A 20,057-nucleotide genomic window follows, 5' to 3' on the forward strand; every position below is an offset into this window, starting at 1 on the left:
GCGTAGGGAATTTATTGAATCTAATAACGGAGGTAATTATATTGAACTTTCTTATTTATTAAGTACGTCGGATAATCTATTAAAAATACATTTAAAGAAGTATACGGTTTTTACTGGCTTATCGAACAAACGAATACGAACGGGCCCTGACGCGCAATTAATTGATTGCCCCTGTAAGTCGGCTTCTTACAGAAACTCAGCTTCCCTATCATCAAATGTCACGGCACGCCACTAATGTAATTAGTATATTAGTATATCGCTATTAACCTACTTCGCGTTGAATTATCATCGATGTTAAGCCTAAAAATTTTTTATTAAATAATAATCGTCGCTATTGTATCGTTGAAAATTATTTCTTTATTTTGCACAAAATAAATACTGGCTTCCCTTTCATGGTCGAGCCAGTGTTACCAGCTAAAACACGCAAAAATTTAACAAAAATATTATTAAAGTAGCGAAGACAGCTAAATATTGTAGCACCACATCATTAGCCGGCATTTGAATTTGCCGACTAGAACGCGGTCGGATAACCGATGTGACGGTTGATCGGGGGTCGGATAATCGATGCTCTACTTTATTGTATTACTATTATGTAAAATATTTTTCGTATTTTCGGTAGCCTTTTCTTTACATTCTGTATTATCTGAAAAGGAAAGTTCTGCCTTCCTTTCACTGTACTTTCTTTCCTGGATGACACCTACGGTTTTTACCTTGAAAAATTTTACCCTTTGGGTTCAACATCGCTGTTCGATTATTTAAAGACATCTGACTTTAATTCAAACTTTTAGAATGAAAGTTGATTTGCTTCGAAATTCCCCAAACCTTCAGGATATTGTACTTTTTCAATAAGTAACCACTGTCAATTTTTTAATAAGGCTGTCTCACCCATACTATTTCTCCAGTTAACATTTCTTTAGTTATGCATTCATTTGCAGTATGATCTCTAGTAGCATCAGAATCTCTCACTTTTTCTTAAGTGTGTGCCTATTTAATTGAACTTTTTTTTTTAATCTTTTACGCCCTATGGGCACTAAGAGGGCCTCTTTTAGAAGGGCCCATTATGGGTTCGGCCAGGCCCACAATGGGGTGACCGGGTGGTGAGGGACGGGGCCCAACATATCCGAACGGACCATCCCTCCCGAAAAATTCCTGGGTATTATTCAACCCTTTCGGATTCGATTCCGGGTCACCCAGAGCAGTAGGCTGCCACCTTGACCGCTCGGCCATCCGGCCACAAATTTAATTGAACTGTAACTGTATACAGCGATAAAAATAATTATTTCGTTCTGTAATCACTTAATTCACTGTAGTCGTTATCAATATCTGTAAGTTTTTGGCATTGAGGTCTCAATGACCAATATGTAATTTTCATTTATGTTCTTATTTAACACATTTCTACGTAACAGTCAGTACAAAGAAAAACGGTGTTCTTCTTGAGCGCATCCGCGCTGCAATTCTGAATCTCCTGATTGCAATGTAGTATAAATTTTAGATTAATTTTACCTATGGTTCCAAGATAGCGGCTCGCCTCTGATTCCAGCAAATAGAAGAAGGGAAACAATGGGGACGCACGTTCTAACCTAACCTAACCTAGTCTAATAAATTACCATAATTATTACCAACAAAATTATTAGAATAGGTTATGTTAGGTTAGAACGTGCGTCCCCACTGTTTCCTTGCTGGAATCAGTCGAGCCGCCATCTTGGAACCATAGGTAACATTAACTAAATTTTAAATATTTAAAAAGTAAGTATAAATAAGTCTCAATTATTTTTATATACTTATTTTCCATCTCTAGTTATTTAATAACTATTTTAATGTTTTAAATAATAAATTATGACAGAATTGGGCGAATTGTAGAATAGTTTCTGCGCCGTGCCGCAGAAGGAGCGGTCTTTGAGTTGCGGTTTGAATTTTCTTACAATTGCATCGTTGTTTTATTAATCATTATTAAATAAACTACTATCCAAGTAACGGCATCTTTTATGGGGTTATTATTTTTCATCATTTAATTTTTAAAATATTTTTAACGAATCGTAATATGGATGACTTTTAAATAGAGTATTGAACACGTGTGTTATATAAGAGGTAAGTAATTTAGAGATGTGTTTTTGTTACAATGGTTTACGTCAATATGACGTCGTATTTACGCTTTCGTATTAGGAAATTATCGGAATGACGTCAAATTGACGTAAAAATTTCGCAAACAATGAACGATCTTGTTAATTACAGGATGGTACGATCTACGAAGGATTAACAAGAGATGTGTGGTAATGTTTATAATTCATGAATGAAGAAGATATATAATTTAATCTGCAAATTTTCCGGAATTGTTTCATTAAATGATGAGAGAGTACTAAGTGGTAAATTAGTTCCATCAGTTTTGACTGGGTAAAACAATGCTAAATAAGCATTCGTAAAAACTCAAACCACAAAAAGAATGAGCATTGTTTGCCTTAGTGAATATATTCCACGATAATTATTATGGGAGTCTAAATCAGATTCGAATCTTCGTTATTCTGCGAGGAGACATACTTTACAATATGGTCACTATTTTGATAGACTACAGCAAATCCTAACTTAAAATGTCATTTTATAACAACATTGTTGAGGAAAGATACAAGTGCATCTGTAATCGTTAACAATTATTAATATTCTGAAATTATTATTGCTGAATTCGCGTTATAAATGGTAGAATTGATTCTCTGTTGTTTGAAATAAATGCTGGAGGTTGCAAATGTGATCCAATTAGAGTATTAACTAAATCACATATTGTTTATATAATTTAGTCTGTTGTAAAATTGGTTTTGTTATACTGTTGAAACTGTCTGTCTCAAACATGTTAATCTTGAAAACCTCTTTATCTCAAAATTTTCTCTGCATTTTCAGCCTATGGGTGTGACTATGCAGATGCAAATTTAGTAGCGAGCGATATAGTTCTCACAAAGAAAAACATGCACAAGCTAAAAGCGAGAAATCTTGCTGGCATGAGCAAATTTCTGGTTCTTGCACATATCTGACAGGGTTTGATATTTATTGTGTCTTGCCACTTCTCACCACATATTTTCATTTGCTTGGAAAATTCACTTGTTTACGTCTGCATAGTCATACCCTAAATTCAATGTATAACTATGTATAACTAACAGTGAGGGTTTATCTCGTAATTTTCTCCCAGAACCTCTATAACTCAAATTATGGACCAAAGTATCGATTACAAATTCGGAACTTGGCAACTACATTTTGATAATATAAATCAAGGGTGGGCAAGCAAGAGTTCAGTGGGAGCCGAAATGTAGGTTTTGCAAAATGCATGGGAACTGCAGTTCTGTACTGTCGTGATGGATAGTATGGTAAGGCGCACGATTTTATTATATAACATAAATATAATATAAAACAAATATTGAATTTTTTTAATAAACATATTTTCACAAAATTATAAAAATAAAATTGTAAAAATAATAATAAAAAACAGAAATTAACACTTTCGGCAAGAGCCGCATTTGCCCATGTCTGGTATAAACTGTAGTTGAGGAACATCTCTCAACACAGGACATAGTTTTAATATTGCTGCTTTTCTCTGATTGGCTTTGGCTTGCAACTTATTGGTTGAAGAAAGTCAGAGTTTATTTCTGTTAAGGAACATCAAAAATGTTTTATTTATACCTTATACATGAGTGTACTGTACTTGCTATTGTATTAATAAAATACCATATCTCCAATGAATCTCTATATCTGAAAACTTGTTTATCTTGAACTTTTTCTTGTTCCAATGAGATTTGAGATACATGGATTCAACTGTATGTCATTTCACTTAATGTCATAGTTTCCAAGAACCTATCCACAATGTTAAGTGAGGGTTTGCTATATAAAGTTATAAATAGCATAAACTAGTTGAACTTAGTTGTCATACATGCTATAATGGAGTTGAAATGTCTGTCATTTAAAAAACTTTTAGAGTTCTATCATTTTAAATAAATAAGGTTAATATAATTTCAGAGACAAAATTTTTGCATTAAACTCCAATTATTTTATAATATTCACAACAGGCTGAAAAATTGACATGACAAGTAAATTCTTTATGATCTAAATGGATCCTAGAAAATCATTTATAGCATTCATTAAAGTGAGAATTGTAAAGGAAATGGTCATAAAGCAAGGTTCTCCTGTAATTTTTATATACTAATTAATAGTACAAGCTTGTTTATATATATATATATATATATAGATTACATTAATATTAAATTAAGTTTTATTTATAATTAGACATGACTAACAGTAGATGGCAACATACTGTAGTTGAAGACATTCTCCAAAGAAAAATTGCTGTTGCAAAGTCAAAATGGGCTTTACCGTGGGCTTTGATCAATTTTACCATTGCTACTCTGTTCTGCCTTGATATGTAAGTATTATTTTTATTTCAATAAATTATAAATTTTAAAAGTATTTATAGTTTCATTTCTTTCCTTTTCAGTAATCATGGTTCTATTTCACGATGCTTGCCAGGAAACCCACCAGTTATATGGTATATTGGTAAGTTTTATTTTGTTCTGTAATAAATATGTTTAATTTATTAATTTGAAGTCACTAGAATCCAACTAGTTTTAATTATAAATTTTAATATTGTTTTTCCTTATTCATTTTAGTGGCAGACTGACATTAAACAAGCATCATAAATCAAATTTTGATTTCCTGATAGATCACTGTAAAAAATTGTGATTCCATTTTTGAAAACATACTTTAAACAGTACAATATTACACAAAGATAAAATAAATATTATATATGTATTAAATGTTTATCATAATAGGAAAGTTATATCAATTGTAAAAGCAGTGAATTATATGGTACAATAATTTCCAAAAATAACATTATTTATATACAAGAGCAAGCTAAAAAGTTTTGTCCTAATTTAATAAAATAGCAATGGGTCAACATAAATTAATGAAACAAAACTGGGAATGTAGCTTTACTATTTAACTCATTTACAAGACTACATAGTTACTTTTCCACATACAGTAATATCCCCTAACATCAATATATTTCTGTCATTGTGTCACAAATTTACAGAGTTTGTCATCGAAAAATTTGGGAATTTTTTGTTGAATGCATTGTTGAATTCATTGCTGACTTTACTTTTTGTCATATTTGAAATGTTTGTACTTAAGAGTTCTTTTATCTTTGGAGATGGAAGTTGCTTGGAGCCTGGCTACAGGAGGATGTCTGAATGAGAGAAACCCAATATGATTAATTGCTCTACTGGTGTGGCATGAGGTTATCAGCTGAAGGAGTGTTCTGACTTGCATGTCAGGTTGAAGATTGAACAGAAAGGTTCCTCACAGATACATTTTTTTAGACATAGATATTGAATTCAAGGAAGGACATTTGGTCATCAGTGTGTACGTCAAACTGACGCATAGCCCACTTTACATTCGAATGATTCTTACCAATATAAACTGGCTGCTTTCTGAGCTCTCATTAGAAGAGCCTTTTTCTATTGCAGTAGTGTAGCTGATAGGCAGAAGGAAATCAATAGAATATTACAGATTGCCAGAACACTAGGATACAGAACAGATACGATTACAGCACTGATCAGAAGCTACAAAATAAGCACAGCAAAGGTTCCGTGTGTTGATATTGGTAAAATCACAAAGTTCACTTACGATAGAAGTAAGAAAGCCATCATGAGAGAAATTTCAGACTGCAAAAAGTCCAAATTAATTTTCAAGAGAGCTCCTAACCTGTATAAGATATTAAGGAATGACAAGGTCAACATTGATAAAGAAGAAAGAGCGAGAGTGTACAAGATTCTATATGAAAACATGGAATTAGGCATCAAGAAAAATTATATTTGTGTTACTACAAGAAATTTGGGAGTCAGACTGAGAGAGCACAAATACAATGTCAGTAAGAGATCCAACGCCACAGTATTATCTCAGATGGATCAGGCTGAGGCACCGTAGTAAAATGGGAGGAATTAAATATTGTTAAGTTCGTGCAGTCCTCAGCATTGGCAATGAGTGCAGAAAACATTGAAATTGATAAGAGCAAGCTGCTAACATCTTAGTGTTGCTTGTGATCATACATTTTTCCAAACTTGTATTCAGACATATTATATATAAACATCAACAACCACAACCTGTTATATAATAAACATGCCAAACGATATGCCAAATTCTTGGGCTATGTGAAGATTATAATTTAATATTAGAAATTATTTAATTTGACTAGAGGTAGGCAGTTATGCTACCATCTAGTATTAAATTTAATGACCAATTCCAGAAATGACTGAATTAAAAAAAATTAATTATTTATAATTATTAAATTTAATACGAGATAGTAGCATAACTGCCTATGTCTAGTCAAATTAATTAATTTCTAATATTTAATTATAGCCTTCATGTAGTCCAAGAATTAGGCATATCGTTTGGCATGTTTATCAGACATATTATCTGTGATTTTTTTTTCTGCAAATTGAATTCGCATTTCAGGTTGGTTCATTCTGTGCTAGAAGAAAAGATGATGGTGACTCATGCTCCTTAACAATGTATATTGTATAATTTTCTTTGAATAAGCATTATACATAAAATATTTGAGTATTATTTCAACATTGAATGCATTATTATATTTTACATGAATTTATATGGGAAAAATTGTCTCTCTTAACGAGTATTTCACATTACGAGTAAGATTCTGGGAAAAATTATGCTAGTTAAGCTAGGTTCCACTGTATAATATACTACTCATGTAGGCTATGTATAAAACAATGATAAGTATGTTTTTTACCTAAGCATGTCTAATCAGAAATGGCACAGGCAGATATGAATTTTTCAGCTTCATTCCAATTTTATAGGATATCCATTATATATGTGGTCCATATCTAAAAAAATCTTGTGATTTATATCACTTTGTGTAGTCTGATAGTTTTTTTTTATATTGGTTTTACTATTAAGTTTATTATTAATAATGAGGAAATTAAGTTGTTATAACATTCTAATTATAGTTTATTAAATAATTTTTTTCAGAAGTTATTATTGCATGTATTTTTACATTAAATGGTCTTTACAATGCTTACTTGTATGTTTGGCCAACTATTGGACAGAGTCCTCTGGAACTGACTCCAGTTTACAGAAAATTATTTAAGATTAAAGATAATGGTAATGACTCATATAACGAACAGTTTCACTAAAAAATATTAATTTGTGTAAAATAAACAATTAAATATCTATACATTTGAATTTCAGATATTGGTTTCAAGTATGCATCAACAGAATTTAATCGTACCTCAAGCCCAAAATCTAAAGTTTCAGCTGTCATGCCAAATTTTGTTTTACCATCAGCTAATTATGTATCTCATTTGTCAAATTCGTCTTCATTTTCTTCACTTAATTCTTCATTGGATCATTTAGGAAATAATTGGACAAATTCTAGGTAAAGTTTTAAATTATTTTATTTGTTAAATTATAAAAATTAAATTGTGAACAGTATTAAAAAAGTATATTAAAACAAGTTAACAACTCTATAAAGTTAAGAACTAATAAACAGTGCTTTAATGGAAACATAACATTACAGAAATATAAAAATACACAAGAAAAGAGTGTTTAAGCACTTCCAAGTTATTTGACTGATTATCAGAAATTCTGACGTAATGTTTCAGATAAAACTCCATTAGCATGGATGTAATTGTGAATATAAAAACCTCATTAGCAATGTTATACAGAAATGATCAATTTTGTAAATATATCAATTTTGTAAATATCCTAATATGAGTTAGGATATTAATTATAATATTATCACAGTAAATACTATATACAGGGTAATTATATGAAATATATTTGAAGAGCATAGAATGAACCATTTCTATTACATAGGAAAATATTTAGAATTCCTGGAATTGAAAAGTATATTATAGATGCCTCTTATAAATCCAGAGTGTCAGTTATATGGAAATTCATTCCAATGTGTAATTAAGAGTTTTTCCAGAAAATAAGTGAGATCCTGGTCAAAGAATTACTATATTTTCAGTTTTTCCTGCATGTTTTTTAAGTTGAATGTTATTGGTAGACATTATAATGGTTTTCTTGTCACCTTTGCTGTTTTATAGATGTAAAAGAAATTTTATAAATTTCACTTATTTAAAGTGATCATAGATTCTTTATCATTTGTAAGGTTTTCTAAAGATGCTTAAAAATCATTGGATTTCTTTTTAAATTATAAGTCTTTGTGCTTCTAGAAAGGTAGTTCAACTGGTTAGTAGGTAAACCATTAGAAAAATAAATCAGAAATCACTGTTTTACTGAGAAGCAAATTGTGCATTTATATAAAATTTATAGTTATAATTTTAAGAGCTTCATAGAACATGGATTAAAGATTTTGCAATTAGTTATTCATAAGCAGTTTGTTACAGAATTTCACAGGGTGTATGTTAGTTAGAATGTATTTTTTGAAATATGAAATAAATATTTATTTTAATTTTAAACAATAAACAATAATCCTAAACAATAACTTTGATAAATAAGACTTGAAGTTAGTTAAGAAGATTATGTAATTATAAGGAATAATAAATATTTACACAATGTTATTCACTTTTTTTTAATCAATTATCATTAAGCAATTTCATATTGTTATAAGAAAATGAGATTTCATTTTAAAATTGACTTAAATATAATAATGAAATGCAATACTTTTTTAATATTTATACGAAATTTTTTAACATCAATTTATGAAGATTTTTATTTTTCTGCTATTATAAAATTATCATCAAATTTATTGACATTTCTTGAAAGATAATGGACTTGTTGCCTTGTGAAGGGCTTTTTAATACAGCTGGATAAACAAGCCAATGATACAGTTAATTTTAAATGAATTGGGCTAAGTCATTGACTTGTTTATCCAACTGAACTAAAGTTACTTTACCGAAAAATATGTCCATTGTTTTGTATCAAAATTAGCCAAAAGTAACAAATTTCTACGTATGTAAGATCATATGTCAATAATAATTGCTCTAGAATATAATTGTATTGCACACTTTTATTTATTAGAGAAAAAGAGAAGTTTAAAAGAAGTCATTTACAATTAAAATATTCTAATTAATGTATAAAAAAGCTGCTTATCTATAGCAAAAACAGTTTTACAATTAAAATACCCAGTAACTTTGAATATTGGTATTTTCATATGTGCATTTTGGATAATTCATTAGCCTATGGGAAATCACAACTTTATGTATAATATTCAGGGTGATTATTTTAACTTGTTTTTGGATAAAAGTTGCATCTTATATGCCTTAAAATAGGATGCATCAAAAATTAATCATTTGGTGCCTTGAACAGTTTGAAAAAAAAAAAAAGTTTGTTGAAATTGAAATTGTAAATTGAATTTTTTGTTATAAATTTTATCAAAATTATATATACTTATTTGCAATTTGATTTTTTTTATATGATAGATATATTGTACATTAATTTCAATTTCTTACAATAATCTGCACACAGTTTTTTTAATTGAATCATTTCTGTTTGTAAAGTAATGGATTATGACTGTTTTAGTGGGATGACAAGTCCAAATGCAAGTGTTCCAAGTAATTCGTGGATGTATACCAGTTTTCCATCTCCATATCAGGTGAGATTAAAATTTATTTGATGTGTCCAATTAAGGCATTCACTAGCAGTCCAAACTGCAACACTGCAAATGCCAAAACCTCTGATAAGCATTGTAAAAGCTTACTGTTTCCACTTGAAAAATTTTACTATTTGTTTTCAAGAAAAATTATTTATTTATTTTTTTTACACTTCTAAGAATATATTATATAATTTTCTTGACATTTTTAACATATATGTCATAAGTAGACGAGACATAATAAATATTTTTGATATATAGCTAGGAACATCATGTCCTGTGGGGCAGTGAACATGTTAAATTGCTTTTAATTTAGATAAAAGCATTCTAGTTAAATTTTTAAACTATTGATCATTTACCTATACTGGATTAATAAATTTTAACATGTAGACTACCATGTTATTTTTAATGAAATTTCCTACAGCACTACCATTTCATTTTTGCATAAATTTAACTTGTGAATAGAACTCTCTTTTTTTTTCACTATTTTTTATGTATAATAGTAATTTTATAATAATAAATAAATATATCAATATAAATAAAATTTAATTTTCGTTTATTTGGCAACTTTTTTAATTGAGTTAATTGAGATATTCTCATTATGGTAGAATAGATACTGTTTAAAATGAAGATGTAATAAATTGCAAAATGAAAAGAATGTCGGTAGCTTGCTATTTGGGTCAGATGATTAAGATTTTGGTGAACCAAAATTTTTGCCTGATAATGAAGATATTTCTGTGCCTTTCTGATGGAAATTTTTGAATAATGAAACAGATATGCAGATCACTATATTAGTAAGATTCAAATGAAATAAACATCAAAATTAAGATATCTTAAATAGAAACCTATTTCTGTTGGTAAAATAAGAAAATTTCTTGGACTTTGTTGTAGATGAGTTGTAATAAAACAGGTTCAATTTTGTCTTACTGGTCAATGAACTATGTCTATTTCTTACGATATTGTATAGTATTTTAGGTTAATTGTTTCTCTGTATTTGTGCAATTATTCTGTAAAAAATTTATTGCTGTTATCATCAAAATAAATTTATAAACACTTTTTTGGCTTCTGATTTAGATTATTGGCTATTATCATCATTGCTTCACAGTAATATTTTTTTTAATATGCAAATTTAATTATTATTCTGCACCACAAAAACATTAGTTGAACTTAAATACAGGTGATGGTTTAAAACCAATAGAATATTACATTAAATGTATTGCAGCTATATTATATACTCTGATTTAAGCCAACTTCTGTTTATTCCACCCATGTTATAAATGGCTCCTTCAGAAGTTTTACACATGTAATTCATGGCAGACAACATGTTAATTAAACATAATATAAACAAGAAAATGGTTAACAGTTTAATGTGTATATTTCTAGCTGAGTCAAAATTATTGTTTTTAATATAAATTTAAATAGCATTAAAAATGTAAATTATGTAGTTTCAGAATACATCACCAAATATATCTGCTTTTCCTTCTTACAATGCAATTAACGAAAATAGCAGGTTGAGAAACAGATGGGATTCTACACTTTCATCATCTGGTAAGTTAAATTATATTATTGTTTTATTTCATAATTTTTTTTAAGTTAAAAAAAATTAGTTTAAATTCTTATTATACAGTGCATTATTTAATGATCATCATCTATATACATACAATGTTTTGGTAAATTTATTGACGTTTCTATTAATGTAAATGAACAAGAAGTCCAAAAATATCATGTCAGTGCTTAAAAATACGAATTCTTAAATTGTTGGACAAGATGCAAAAGAAATATTAGATTTTTATTTATAATTTGTGTATTTAAATAAATTAACCGATAAGTTGTCAGATTAAAATCTCAATGCTTGTTTGAGATCCTGGCAGTGAATTCAGTCACAGCCGTAGAAAAAGTGTAGTGTAACAGCTAATGGTTAACATTAGCCTCAACAAAATACATACACATTGGATATATTTCCATAAGAAGATTGACTACTTGTCATCTAAGACAATCATTTGACGTGAGTTTGGTTAATGCTTTAATTGACTGGTCTTTCTATTCTGTTTGGATGCTCCAAAAGTAAAATCCTGATGACAGTTTATACTACAGTATGATTATTACCTGTTTGTGATTGCCAAAGATAAATTGAAAATATCTAATGTCAGACTATTTATCCTCCTTTCTGCATGACATAACTGAAATTTTTAAATACATTTAATAATAAATGAATCCTTTTTCCCACATTAAACTGTTCAGCCATAGTCACTCCCTATTCAAATCCACATAAAGTAACATCTTTCACAAAGGTGTGTTGAAATTTAATTGGGATTGTTCATGGCTTGTGCCATGATCATTTGACATTGAAAGATTGTTGAAAACTGCAGGAATTTCACACATACATTAAATTTATTTTCTCATTTAAATAGGTCAGTCAGAAGGTAGTTCTGGGAATATATCATCATTTTGGAATTATCCACATTCTTCCATGCCTTTTACTCCTATTTTACGTAAATACCAGTATCAACCAGCCACACGATCACCACAGTCTTCTACCATTCATGATAGTGATCCAGATTCTTCGGCAACTCAATCTGGAGATGGAGTAAATATCCATTAATTTAACATGTCTTTAGATTTTATTTGTAATTTTGATTTTTTTTTTTTTTTTTAATTTATTGTAATTTTACAAATCAGATGTGGAGTAAATTGAAGATTTCTGAAGACCAATTAACCATCTTGGTTGCAAATTTGAGAAAGGTATGTTGTATACATTTTATTATAAGAGAAGAAAGTTCCATTGCATTCTTTATTTTAAATCAGAGTTATTTAAATAAATTCTTATTAATTATTAAATGATTAATTAACTGTTGTTGTAAGAGGGAGAATCAAAAAGTAAGTTGCACTCATACCAAAAATACAAGTGTGAAACATGCTGGTTCAAAATTTTTATGTATGAATGTACTGTACAATCCAATCAGTACTTTTTGACATAATCATCAAATTTGTTTAAACATTTATTGGAGTTTGGCATGAATTCCTTCTTGGAATATTTCTGTCCAACATGCAATAACTATTCTCATGTCATATTTGTGACATCTTTATCAGACTTGTATCAGCAATTCAAAAAAATCCTTTTTCATGGGGCCAAACACAGAAATCACAATGTGCATGGTCTGAGCTGTAGGGAAGATGTTCTCACCCATTTGAATTTTTCAGTAGAGCCTTTATGATGCCTACTGAATGAAGCATTGTCATGCAAAAGCACAATACCTTTTGACAATTTTCCTGGCTAACAATCTTTAATCACATTTCTTAGCTTCTTCAGAGTTTGACAATCTGCACATCAATTATAGCCTCTTTTGGCATGAATTCAAAATGCACAACTTGATTGTCAAAGAAAAAACATCACTTATAAAAAGATTTAAACAGTAGATAGCATGTTCCTATAAATAGTCATGTGATGGGATTAATCTTTTTACGAGTCGTGGTTAGATGATGCGACTGACCTTACCTTTTGAATATTATTTTATATTTAAGTATCATATAATCGTAATCGTAAGTAATGTTAATTCCATATAGTTTAATGAAATAAATGTACATAATTTAAGTAATATGGTCAAGATACAGTTCAACTAAAAAGATGATAGTTTCAATTAATTGGTGTATTACATTTACAGGAGACAAGAATTCACCAAAATAAAAATGCAATCAAGAACTGAACATATACAAAGTATAAAATTGACTTATGAGTATGATTGTAGTGTTTTATACATTTGAAATAAATTTTTTATGGATGTTTTGCATTGTCCTTGAATGTGGTAAAAATGTATGGTAATTGTCAGTTTTTATGAATTTTTTACTGTCAGATTCTTTTATAGATGTTTATTTATAATACTATAGTGTCAAATGTATGTATGTATATGTTACCCGGCTAAAGAGGGCTTTTGAACAGGCCTAAATGCATTTCAGGAAATTTTGTGTTTATTGAATTAAAAATCAAAAATGTGTGTGATGAATCTGTAATTCTAGTTCGTAAAGCCAATGAGGTTCATAGTTATTTATTGCAAATTAATTGAAATCAAGTAATGTTTCTTTTTAGCTTTGTAAAACAAAATATACTTTGTTATATATTATTTATAATGCTGCACATAATGATGTTTTTTTTTTTTTTTTTTGCATAAAGGTTTATAGTTTTGCAAATGTATAGAATAAATTTAAATATAAAAAATAAAATTATTTTATGAAGATTGTTAAATGTTTGATTATGTCAGCAGCTCTTTTTCAATAAAGGATTTGCATATTTTTCTATATTGTTAAACTATTGTTGTACTACTTTAATATCATAGTTGTCTAAAGCTAGATGAGAATATTTATATTCTCTTTGCTTGAAAATATTGCTATAAGTTACACAAAAACAATTAATGGAAATTAAACTGCTTCCTCTATTAAATCAGCTATGGTTTTATTTCTTGTTTTTGAAGTTATTTTACTTATTTTTTTAATAAATAAAAATTAATTATAATTTCAGTGGATTAGTCAAACAATATTGGTAAAGCTAATTAGTGAAATTGAAGTAATTAATGATGATTTAAGGAGACTTGGTTCAGCAGAACTGCAAATTGGAGGTAAAAATTTTATTTTAAATTTGAAAAATTTGATACTTGCAATTACAGAGTGTATTTATTTTCAGAGGTGAGTCTAACAACATTGCGTCAAGTTGCTCTGACAAAAAGCCAACATTTACCGACATTGAATGGCTTGTTGCCTTATTTAGATATCACTAGCAATCAAGAATATTTATTTCATAGATTAAAAGGTATGCTTTTTTATATATATAAAAGTATTTTTGGTTAATTTTATAAACTGTTTTCTTATTGTGTTTATAGAATTGGCTAGAAGTGGATGCATGAGTGAATTTCATTGGAATGGTGGAGGAAGTTTTAAAGGAAAACCCTGGAGTGACCATTTACCAACAGATTGTGCTGTGAATAATTCATTAAATATAAAGCTTTATTTTTATGACATTGTTATTAAAATATTTGTTACTTTTTTTAGATTGTAATGCATGTTCTGTGCACCTATATGGATTCTCGTCTTCCTCCAGACCCACATTATCCTGATGGCAAGACTTTTACCTCTCAGTATTTTAAGAAAACACCTGATAAATGTAATTTCTTTTACAAGTTTTATTATTCAAAATGTTTTTTGGGTCTTTCTACTTTATAAAATTGTTCTTAATCAGAGACCAAACAGAGAGATCTCTCCAAAAGCCATAAATGAAGTAGAAACTTTGTACTCTGCAGAGTAAGAAGTTTGTAATTAATTTATGACTTTTGGTGAAAGAAAAACCAACATTTATACTTGTCAAATCCATCTTGCCCCTCTGAAATACTTTCCTGACATTCTTTAACTTATTTTAAAGTATAAAAGTAGCAGTGGTATGCCGTGACATTTGAAGATAGCGAAGCTGTGCCAGCCTAGATGGAATCATTGAAAGCATTATACAATATTTTGGAGTGTAGCATCTATGAGCTAAACCACATGAGGTTGGTGCACTGTAAAGCGCATGCGCAAATGCCTGCAATCTGGCTGTTTTACACGATTCAAATATTTTCACCATGGAAGTTGTCCCATATTCAACAATACAGCACTTCCATTGAGATTTTGCATGCATATACAAATTTATATTAGAATATACAATGGCAATTTTATCATTATTTTTCACATGTATAGAAATTTGTAATAAGATACATAATGCAGTTATAATAAAATATTAATTTTAATTAATTCAAAGTACAATAAAATATGAAAATGATTGCACAATATGTATTTATATTTTAGAAAATACAGGGAAAGCGGTGCTTTCACATCTTCCATGAACAGCACGCCACTGAAAAATAGATTTCTTTTTTATTGTTTTTTCTGTTGAAAATGTTTCATTTGTATAATAAAGTTTTAATCAATCTTTCTAGGTACAATTTAATGAAAGATGATATGGCTTAAGTAATTAATATTATTATATAAGTAATATAGTATTTATTTTATAATAGACAAATATTAAATTACTTTTTTATCAGTCTATTAATAGTTAGATTATTATGGCATTAAAGATGATAACGCCATCTATCTATTCGCTTCTCAGAAACGCCAAGGACAAACCGAGCATTTTAAGGGCACCAGGCATTTATAGTATCTTGTTAAGAGACCACAGATTCCAAAGGGACCTAGTATATATTGGTTCTACCAAGAGATCCCTCCAAAAAAGGGTTTCTGAGCATAAGAATGACGTTGCCAAAAAAAGGCACACCACCGCCCTGTCGACGTATGCCACGGACCCCGATGTAAAAGCGGACTTCGATAATGCCACCCTCATTAAGAAGTCATTCAAAACGGACCACATTAGGGCATTGGAGACCCTGGAGATTTACAGAGCTACCAAATTGGGGAAATGCATTAATTACAAAGACAGCAACGTTTTATCGTACGCGTGGCGATACATCTCGGAGGTCAATCCACGATGGTAGACATGGTTTTATTTCCTGCATTGATATTTTGCGACGTTACGTTAGTAGACTTGGGTCTATTATATCAATCTTATGTTTTGCATCGTCATCGCACGCTGGAGATGTTCAATTTTTTGAACTTCAAAAGAGTTCTATTCTCATGACATTCCATTAACGAACCTGAAGAAGATCTCGATGGAGATTCGAAAATGTTAGTTTTTTTCTGTTAATTTTCGTCGTTTATACCGGAAATTTAAAGGTTGAAGTTGCTGGATTAGACTAAAGATGTCATCCTACCATTCTGGGGAATTAGGGATCAAATCTGGGCAAACAATCCCAACAATTTTTCAGGAGCAGTCTGTCCTGGATATGTTAAGGCCCATCTTTTACCATTCAACAAACCTTATTTTGGATTGGCTGAACCAAGATTGGTATAGAAAAATGGGTCTGTTAGTGTCCACAGGTTGGAAAGAATCAAAAATGGAAAAAAAAATTTGTTAAGAGTATTATTTCTGTCAAAATTTTAAAGGAAAGAGAGAAAATTGGAATTCTAGCAGGAAATATGATTTTTTTTATTTAATAAATTTTAATGTTTTCAATATAACTTTTAATATGTTTTTTAATTTATTTAAAAATAAAACTCATTTATATATATATGTGTGTGGTGGGTGTGGGTGTGTTATTGTTTAACAAGTTACTAGAAAGCAATATCATAGCTGCAGTTAAGACTTATGTGATTCTTGAAAAACTATCATTAAGTAAGCCGTCATAAATCAGATTCTGTTTACCATAGATTCAATGCCACAAAACAATTATACTCCTGGAAATAAATGATCAGTTATGTAATATACCAAATTGGCTAATTAGAAAAGTCATAATAGAAAATTTATAAGATCCAAAAGATACCTACGGAGTTTAATGCTTTATTACGTTTGAAGAAGGAGTATTATAGTGAAATATCGTTTAAATCAGCATTCATTTAGCATCATTCATTTATATAACAATATGTTCAATATTGCTCTCAATTTCAGCTATTTTTTGCATCATGAAAAGCACTGTGGAAGAGAATTGAGGTTTTTCCTATTTTTCAATCGAATTCTTGAGATATCTCAAGAATAGAGTGAACCAAATCAAAGACTTTGAAAGAACTTCCATCATTTATTGAGTTTTACATTTTCACTGTTTCAAAAGATGTTCTTCAAAATGTAATATCAAACTTTGAAGTAAGATTGAAGGAGATAGTTGAGGGCAATTATATTCATTACATTATAATTCTCAAGTATTCAATAACTTTAAAGGCTGATTTAAATGATATTTTAATAAGATGTATATACCTTGTCATTCAGTTATAGTAAGCATTAAACTTAGTAGATTTTCAACCACTGTATACACATTTAAGAAGTCCTCACTTAAATTCATTGAGGAAAGACAGAAGTACATTTGTAATTGTTTAAAATTATTATTGTTGAATTTCTTTATTGATCCTGTGATATGGGAAATAAATGCTGGACATTCAAGCACAATCCAGTAAGAATAATTATATCTTGATTATGTCAATTAGTCTAGTAAAATTGGTTTTTTTGTATGTAATTTCACTTAACATTGCAATTTCTAAGAACCTATCAACAATGTTAAGTGACAGCTTGTATTTTTATAAGCAGGAGTTTTAAAGCAAGCCAATATACAGCAGGAGTGTGCTGTGCATGCTTTTTCAAATTTTGTTTTAAAATGTATCCAAACAATTGCCAAATTAATTGGGCTATTTAACCATTACTAATTTGGCAATTGTTTGGCTTATTATAAAATATTAGATTTTGAGATATTTATATATTTAAAATTTATCTTTCATTTCCATTAAAAGTTTTTTAATATGGATTAATATTCAATGTTAATAAAAATATTTCATTTTAGTGGATATAAACAAGGATACTTTATGTATTTACCAATCCAGAGTTATCCCACCACATTACAGAGTAGTTATTGGAGAAGAAACATGGGATTTTGCTAAAGTTTGTTCTAAATACTTGAGAACTTATATATTTTATTTAGCTTTAAGAATATATTAATTGTTCTATTTTGTTTAGGGTCGAAATAATATGTTTTTTGCAATTTTGTTTTTTCTTCTTCATGTGAAAACTGAACTCTGTGGTATGTTAGGGTAAGTAAATTATTTATTTTTGTATAAAGAACATATACAGGGTGTTTGGAATTTCCCATTACAAACTTCTAGGAGTTGTAGAGGGGAGTGAGTACATAATATTTTGATTAGGAACCCGTGTCTGGAAGTGTACTGTTTCAATTCAGATGTTTAACTCTTCCACTTCTGCTTGAGGAATTTGAATTAGACGTGATGCAGTGCAATTATTAGGTAACTATTTGAAAGGCATCATAACGAAACATCCATTTATCAGTTAAGCACATTTGTTTTTATTTTTTCTCTTTCCCTCAGCAGAAGTGGAAGAGTTTAAACATCTGAATTGAAACCGTTGTAGAACGGAATTGGGTTCCTAATCAAAATATTATGTACTCACTCCCCTCTACAAGTCCTAGAAGTTTGTAACGGGAATTTCTGAGCACCCTGTCTAAGATTAAATAAGAATGTTATTTATATTAATATAATGCTTTCATAAATTTAAAACTTGACAAATTATTTTCATTCTTTTTAAGGCGAGTGAATCTTGGTCCATCAGGAGTTAATATCTTGTGGATTATTGATTTGTAGAATATTTAAATAAATCATAAATTTTATAATTATCATTTTATTGTCAATTGTTTTTATTAACATTGTTTACTTTCAATATATTGAAATATATCAAAAATATTTAATCTTGCTAAATTCCATCAGTGTTTTAAAATTTTCAGATTTTAGTTAAGTGTAAAAACAATTAGTGATTTGCTAGTTTTTAATAAATGTGATTTATTTAATAAAAACATGAGCTATTATTTGAATTTTATTAATTATTTTAAATTTTAAAAAGTTCATTTTTATCAAACAAATTCTTATGTCTGTGTTAAAAATGCTAATGTAGTATGTGCTGCTTAACAATCGGAATATGTTCAGAGAAATACATCGTTAAGCAAACATCTTAAAGACAAACTTTATATGGTATAGTCTATTACTAATATCAGTTATATCTAACACAATTGTAACACAATGGTAAGTACTATATTTATATATCTAAACATACAGGGACACAAAAAAATAGCCTGCTTTGTAGCTTAGCAGACACAGAATAATACAGCAATAAACACAGAAACTGCTGCTGGTATCACTCTTAGATGTTGAAAGTTGTCACCAATCTGTTACATATATGAGTGCACATTGCACTCATAGATGTAACAATGCTTTTGATGATATGCAATGAGATGTGCATAATGCCTTTAATGAATACAGCTTGTAGCTGTGCACATTGAATCATTTTCAGAAACACCTGGCATGATATAGTGACATCAGTGGTGGTAATTGCATGGTTGATGATGTCCCTCAGTATTGATGTTCCTGTATTGTATGTAGGATTTGGGACAATATGGAACACCAACATTCACTTGATATATTGTTCTATTCAACTGATGCAGTTTACTCACTCCAAATGATGCACTAGTTCTTTAGATTTGAACCAGATCAGGACTGCTTTTTCATGTTCCACCCTGTAGAAAAAGTATGGTAAAGTGATTAAAAATTTTTCAGGTCCATTATAATCAAATAGGGAGTTTCATCTGTAGTTCTCAATAATTGCAATTTTATAGCAATAATTGCAAATAATTATCTACATGATAACAAATACTACACCTGAACAAAAACTGGATGAGTTTAGAACATGATAGTAACAATTTTTTAATATCCAGCAATGAATTAATAATGTCCCAAAAGTCTGAAATAATAGGAATTATGTTAACCCTTTTTATTCTTTTACAGATGAAGCATTATGCTGAGTAAATCAAAATGCATGTTATTTTGATGG

The 20,057-nt window shown here is 29.3% G+C and overlaps 1 protein-coding gene across 3 annotated transcripts; it reads left to right on the plus strand.

The window, feature by feature from the left end:
- Window positions 1-1,866: 1,866 nt before the first annotated feature.
- Window positions 1,867-18,852, plus strand: LOC136989760 (transmembrane protein 209). Of its 3 annotated transcripts, none has more exons than XM_067288018.1 (16): window positions 1,867-2,088; window positions 4,264-4,399; window positions 4,472-4,530; window positions 7,021-7,152; window positions 7,240-7,426; window positions 9,538-9,610; window positions 11,053-11,155; window positions 12,019-12,194; window positions 12,287-12,349; window positions 14,121-14,217; window positions 14,283-14,408; window positions 14,479-14,576; window positions 14,648-14,759; window positions 18,007-18,104; window positions 18,180-18,294; window positions 18,683-18,852. In XM_067288018.1, exons 2-15 carry the CDS (start codon window positions 4,266-4,268, stop codon window positions 18,255-18,257), a joined length of 1,536 nt encoding a protein of 511 aa, XP_067144119.1. In that variant the 5' UTR covers window positions 1,867-2,088; window positions 4,264-4,265; the 3' UTR covers window positions 18,258-18,294; window positions 18,683-18,852. The 3 variants fall into 3 exon arrangements, with proteins under 3 accessions (XP_067144119.1, XP_067144118.1, XP_067144120.1); XM_067288017.1 differs by having other exon boundaries at window positions 18,180-18,253; window positions 18,763-18,852; XM_067288019.1 differs by lacking the exon at window positions 1,867-2,088 and having other exon boundaries at window positions 7,098-7,152; window positions 18,180-18,253; window positions 18,763-18,852.
- Window positions 18,853-20,057: the final 1,205 nt, after the last annotated feature.

Source organism: Centruroides vittatus, unplaced genomic scaffold (genome assembly GCF_030686945.1).
Source record: "Centruroides vittatus isolate TY-2023 unplaced genomic scaffold, ASM3068694v2 scaffold_769, whole genome shotgun sequence".
Lineage (NCBI taxonomy): Eukaryota > Metazoa > Arthropoda > Arachnida > Scorpiones > Buthidae > Centruroides > Centruroides vittatus.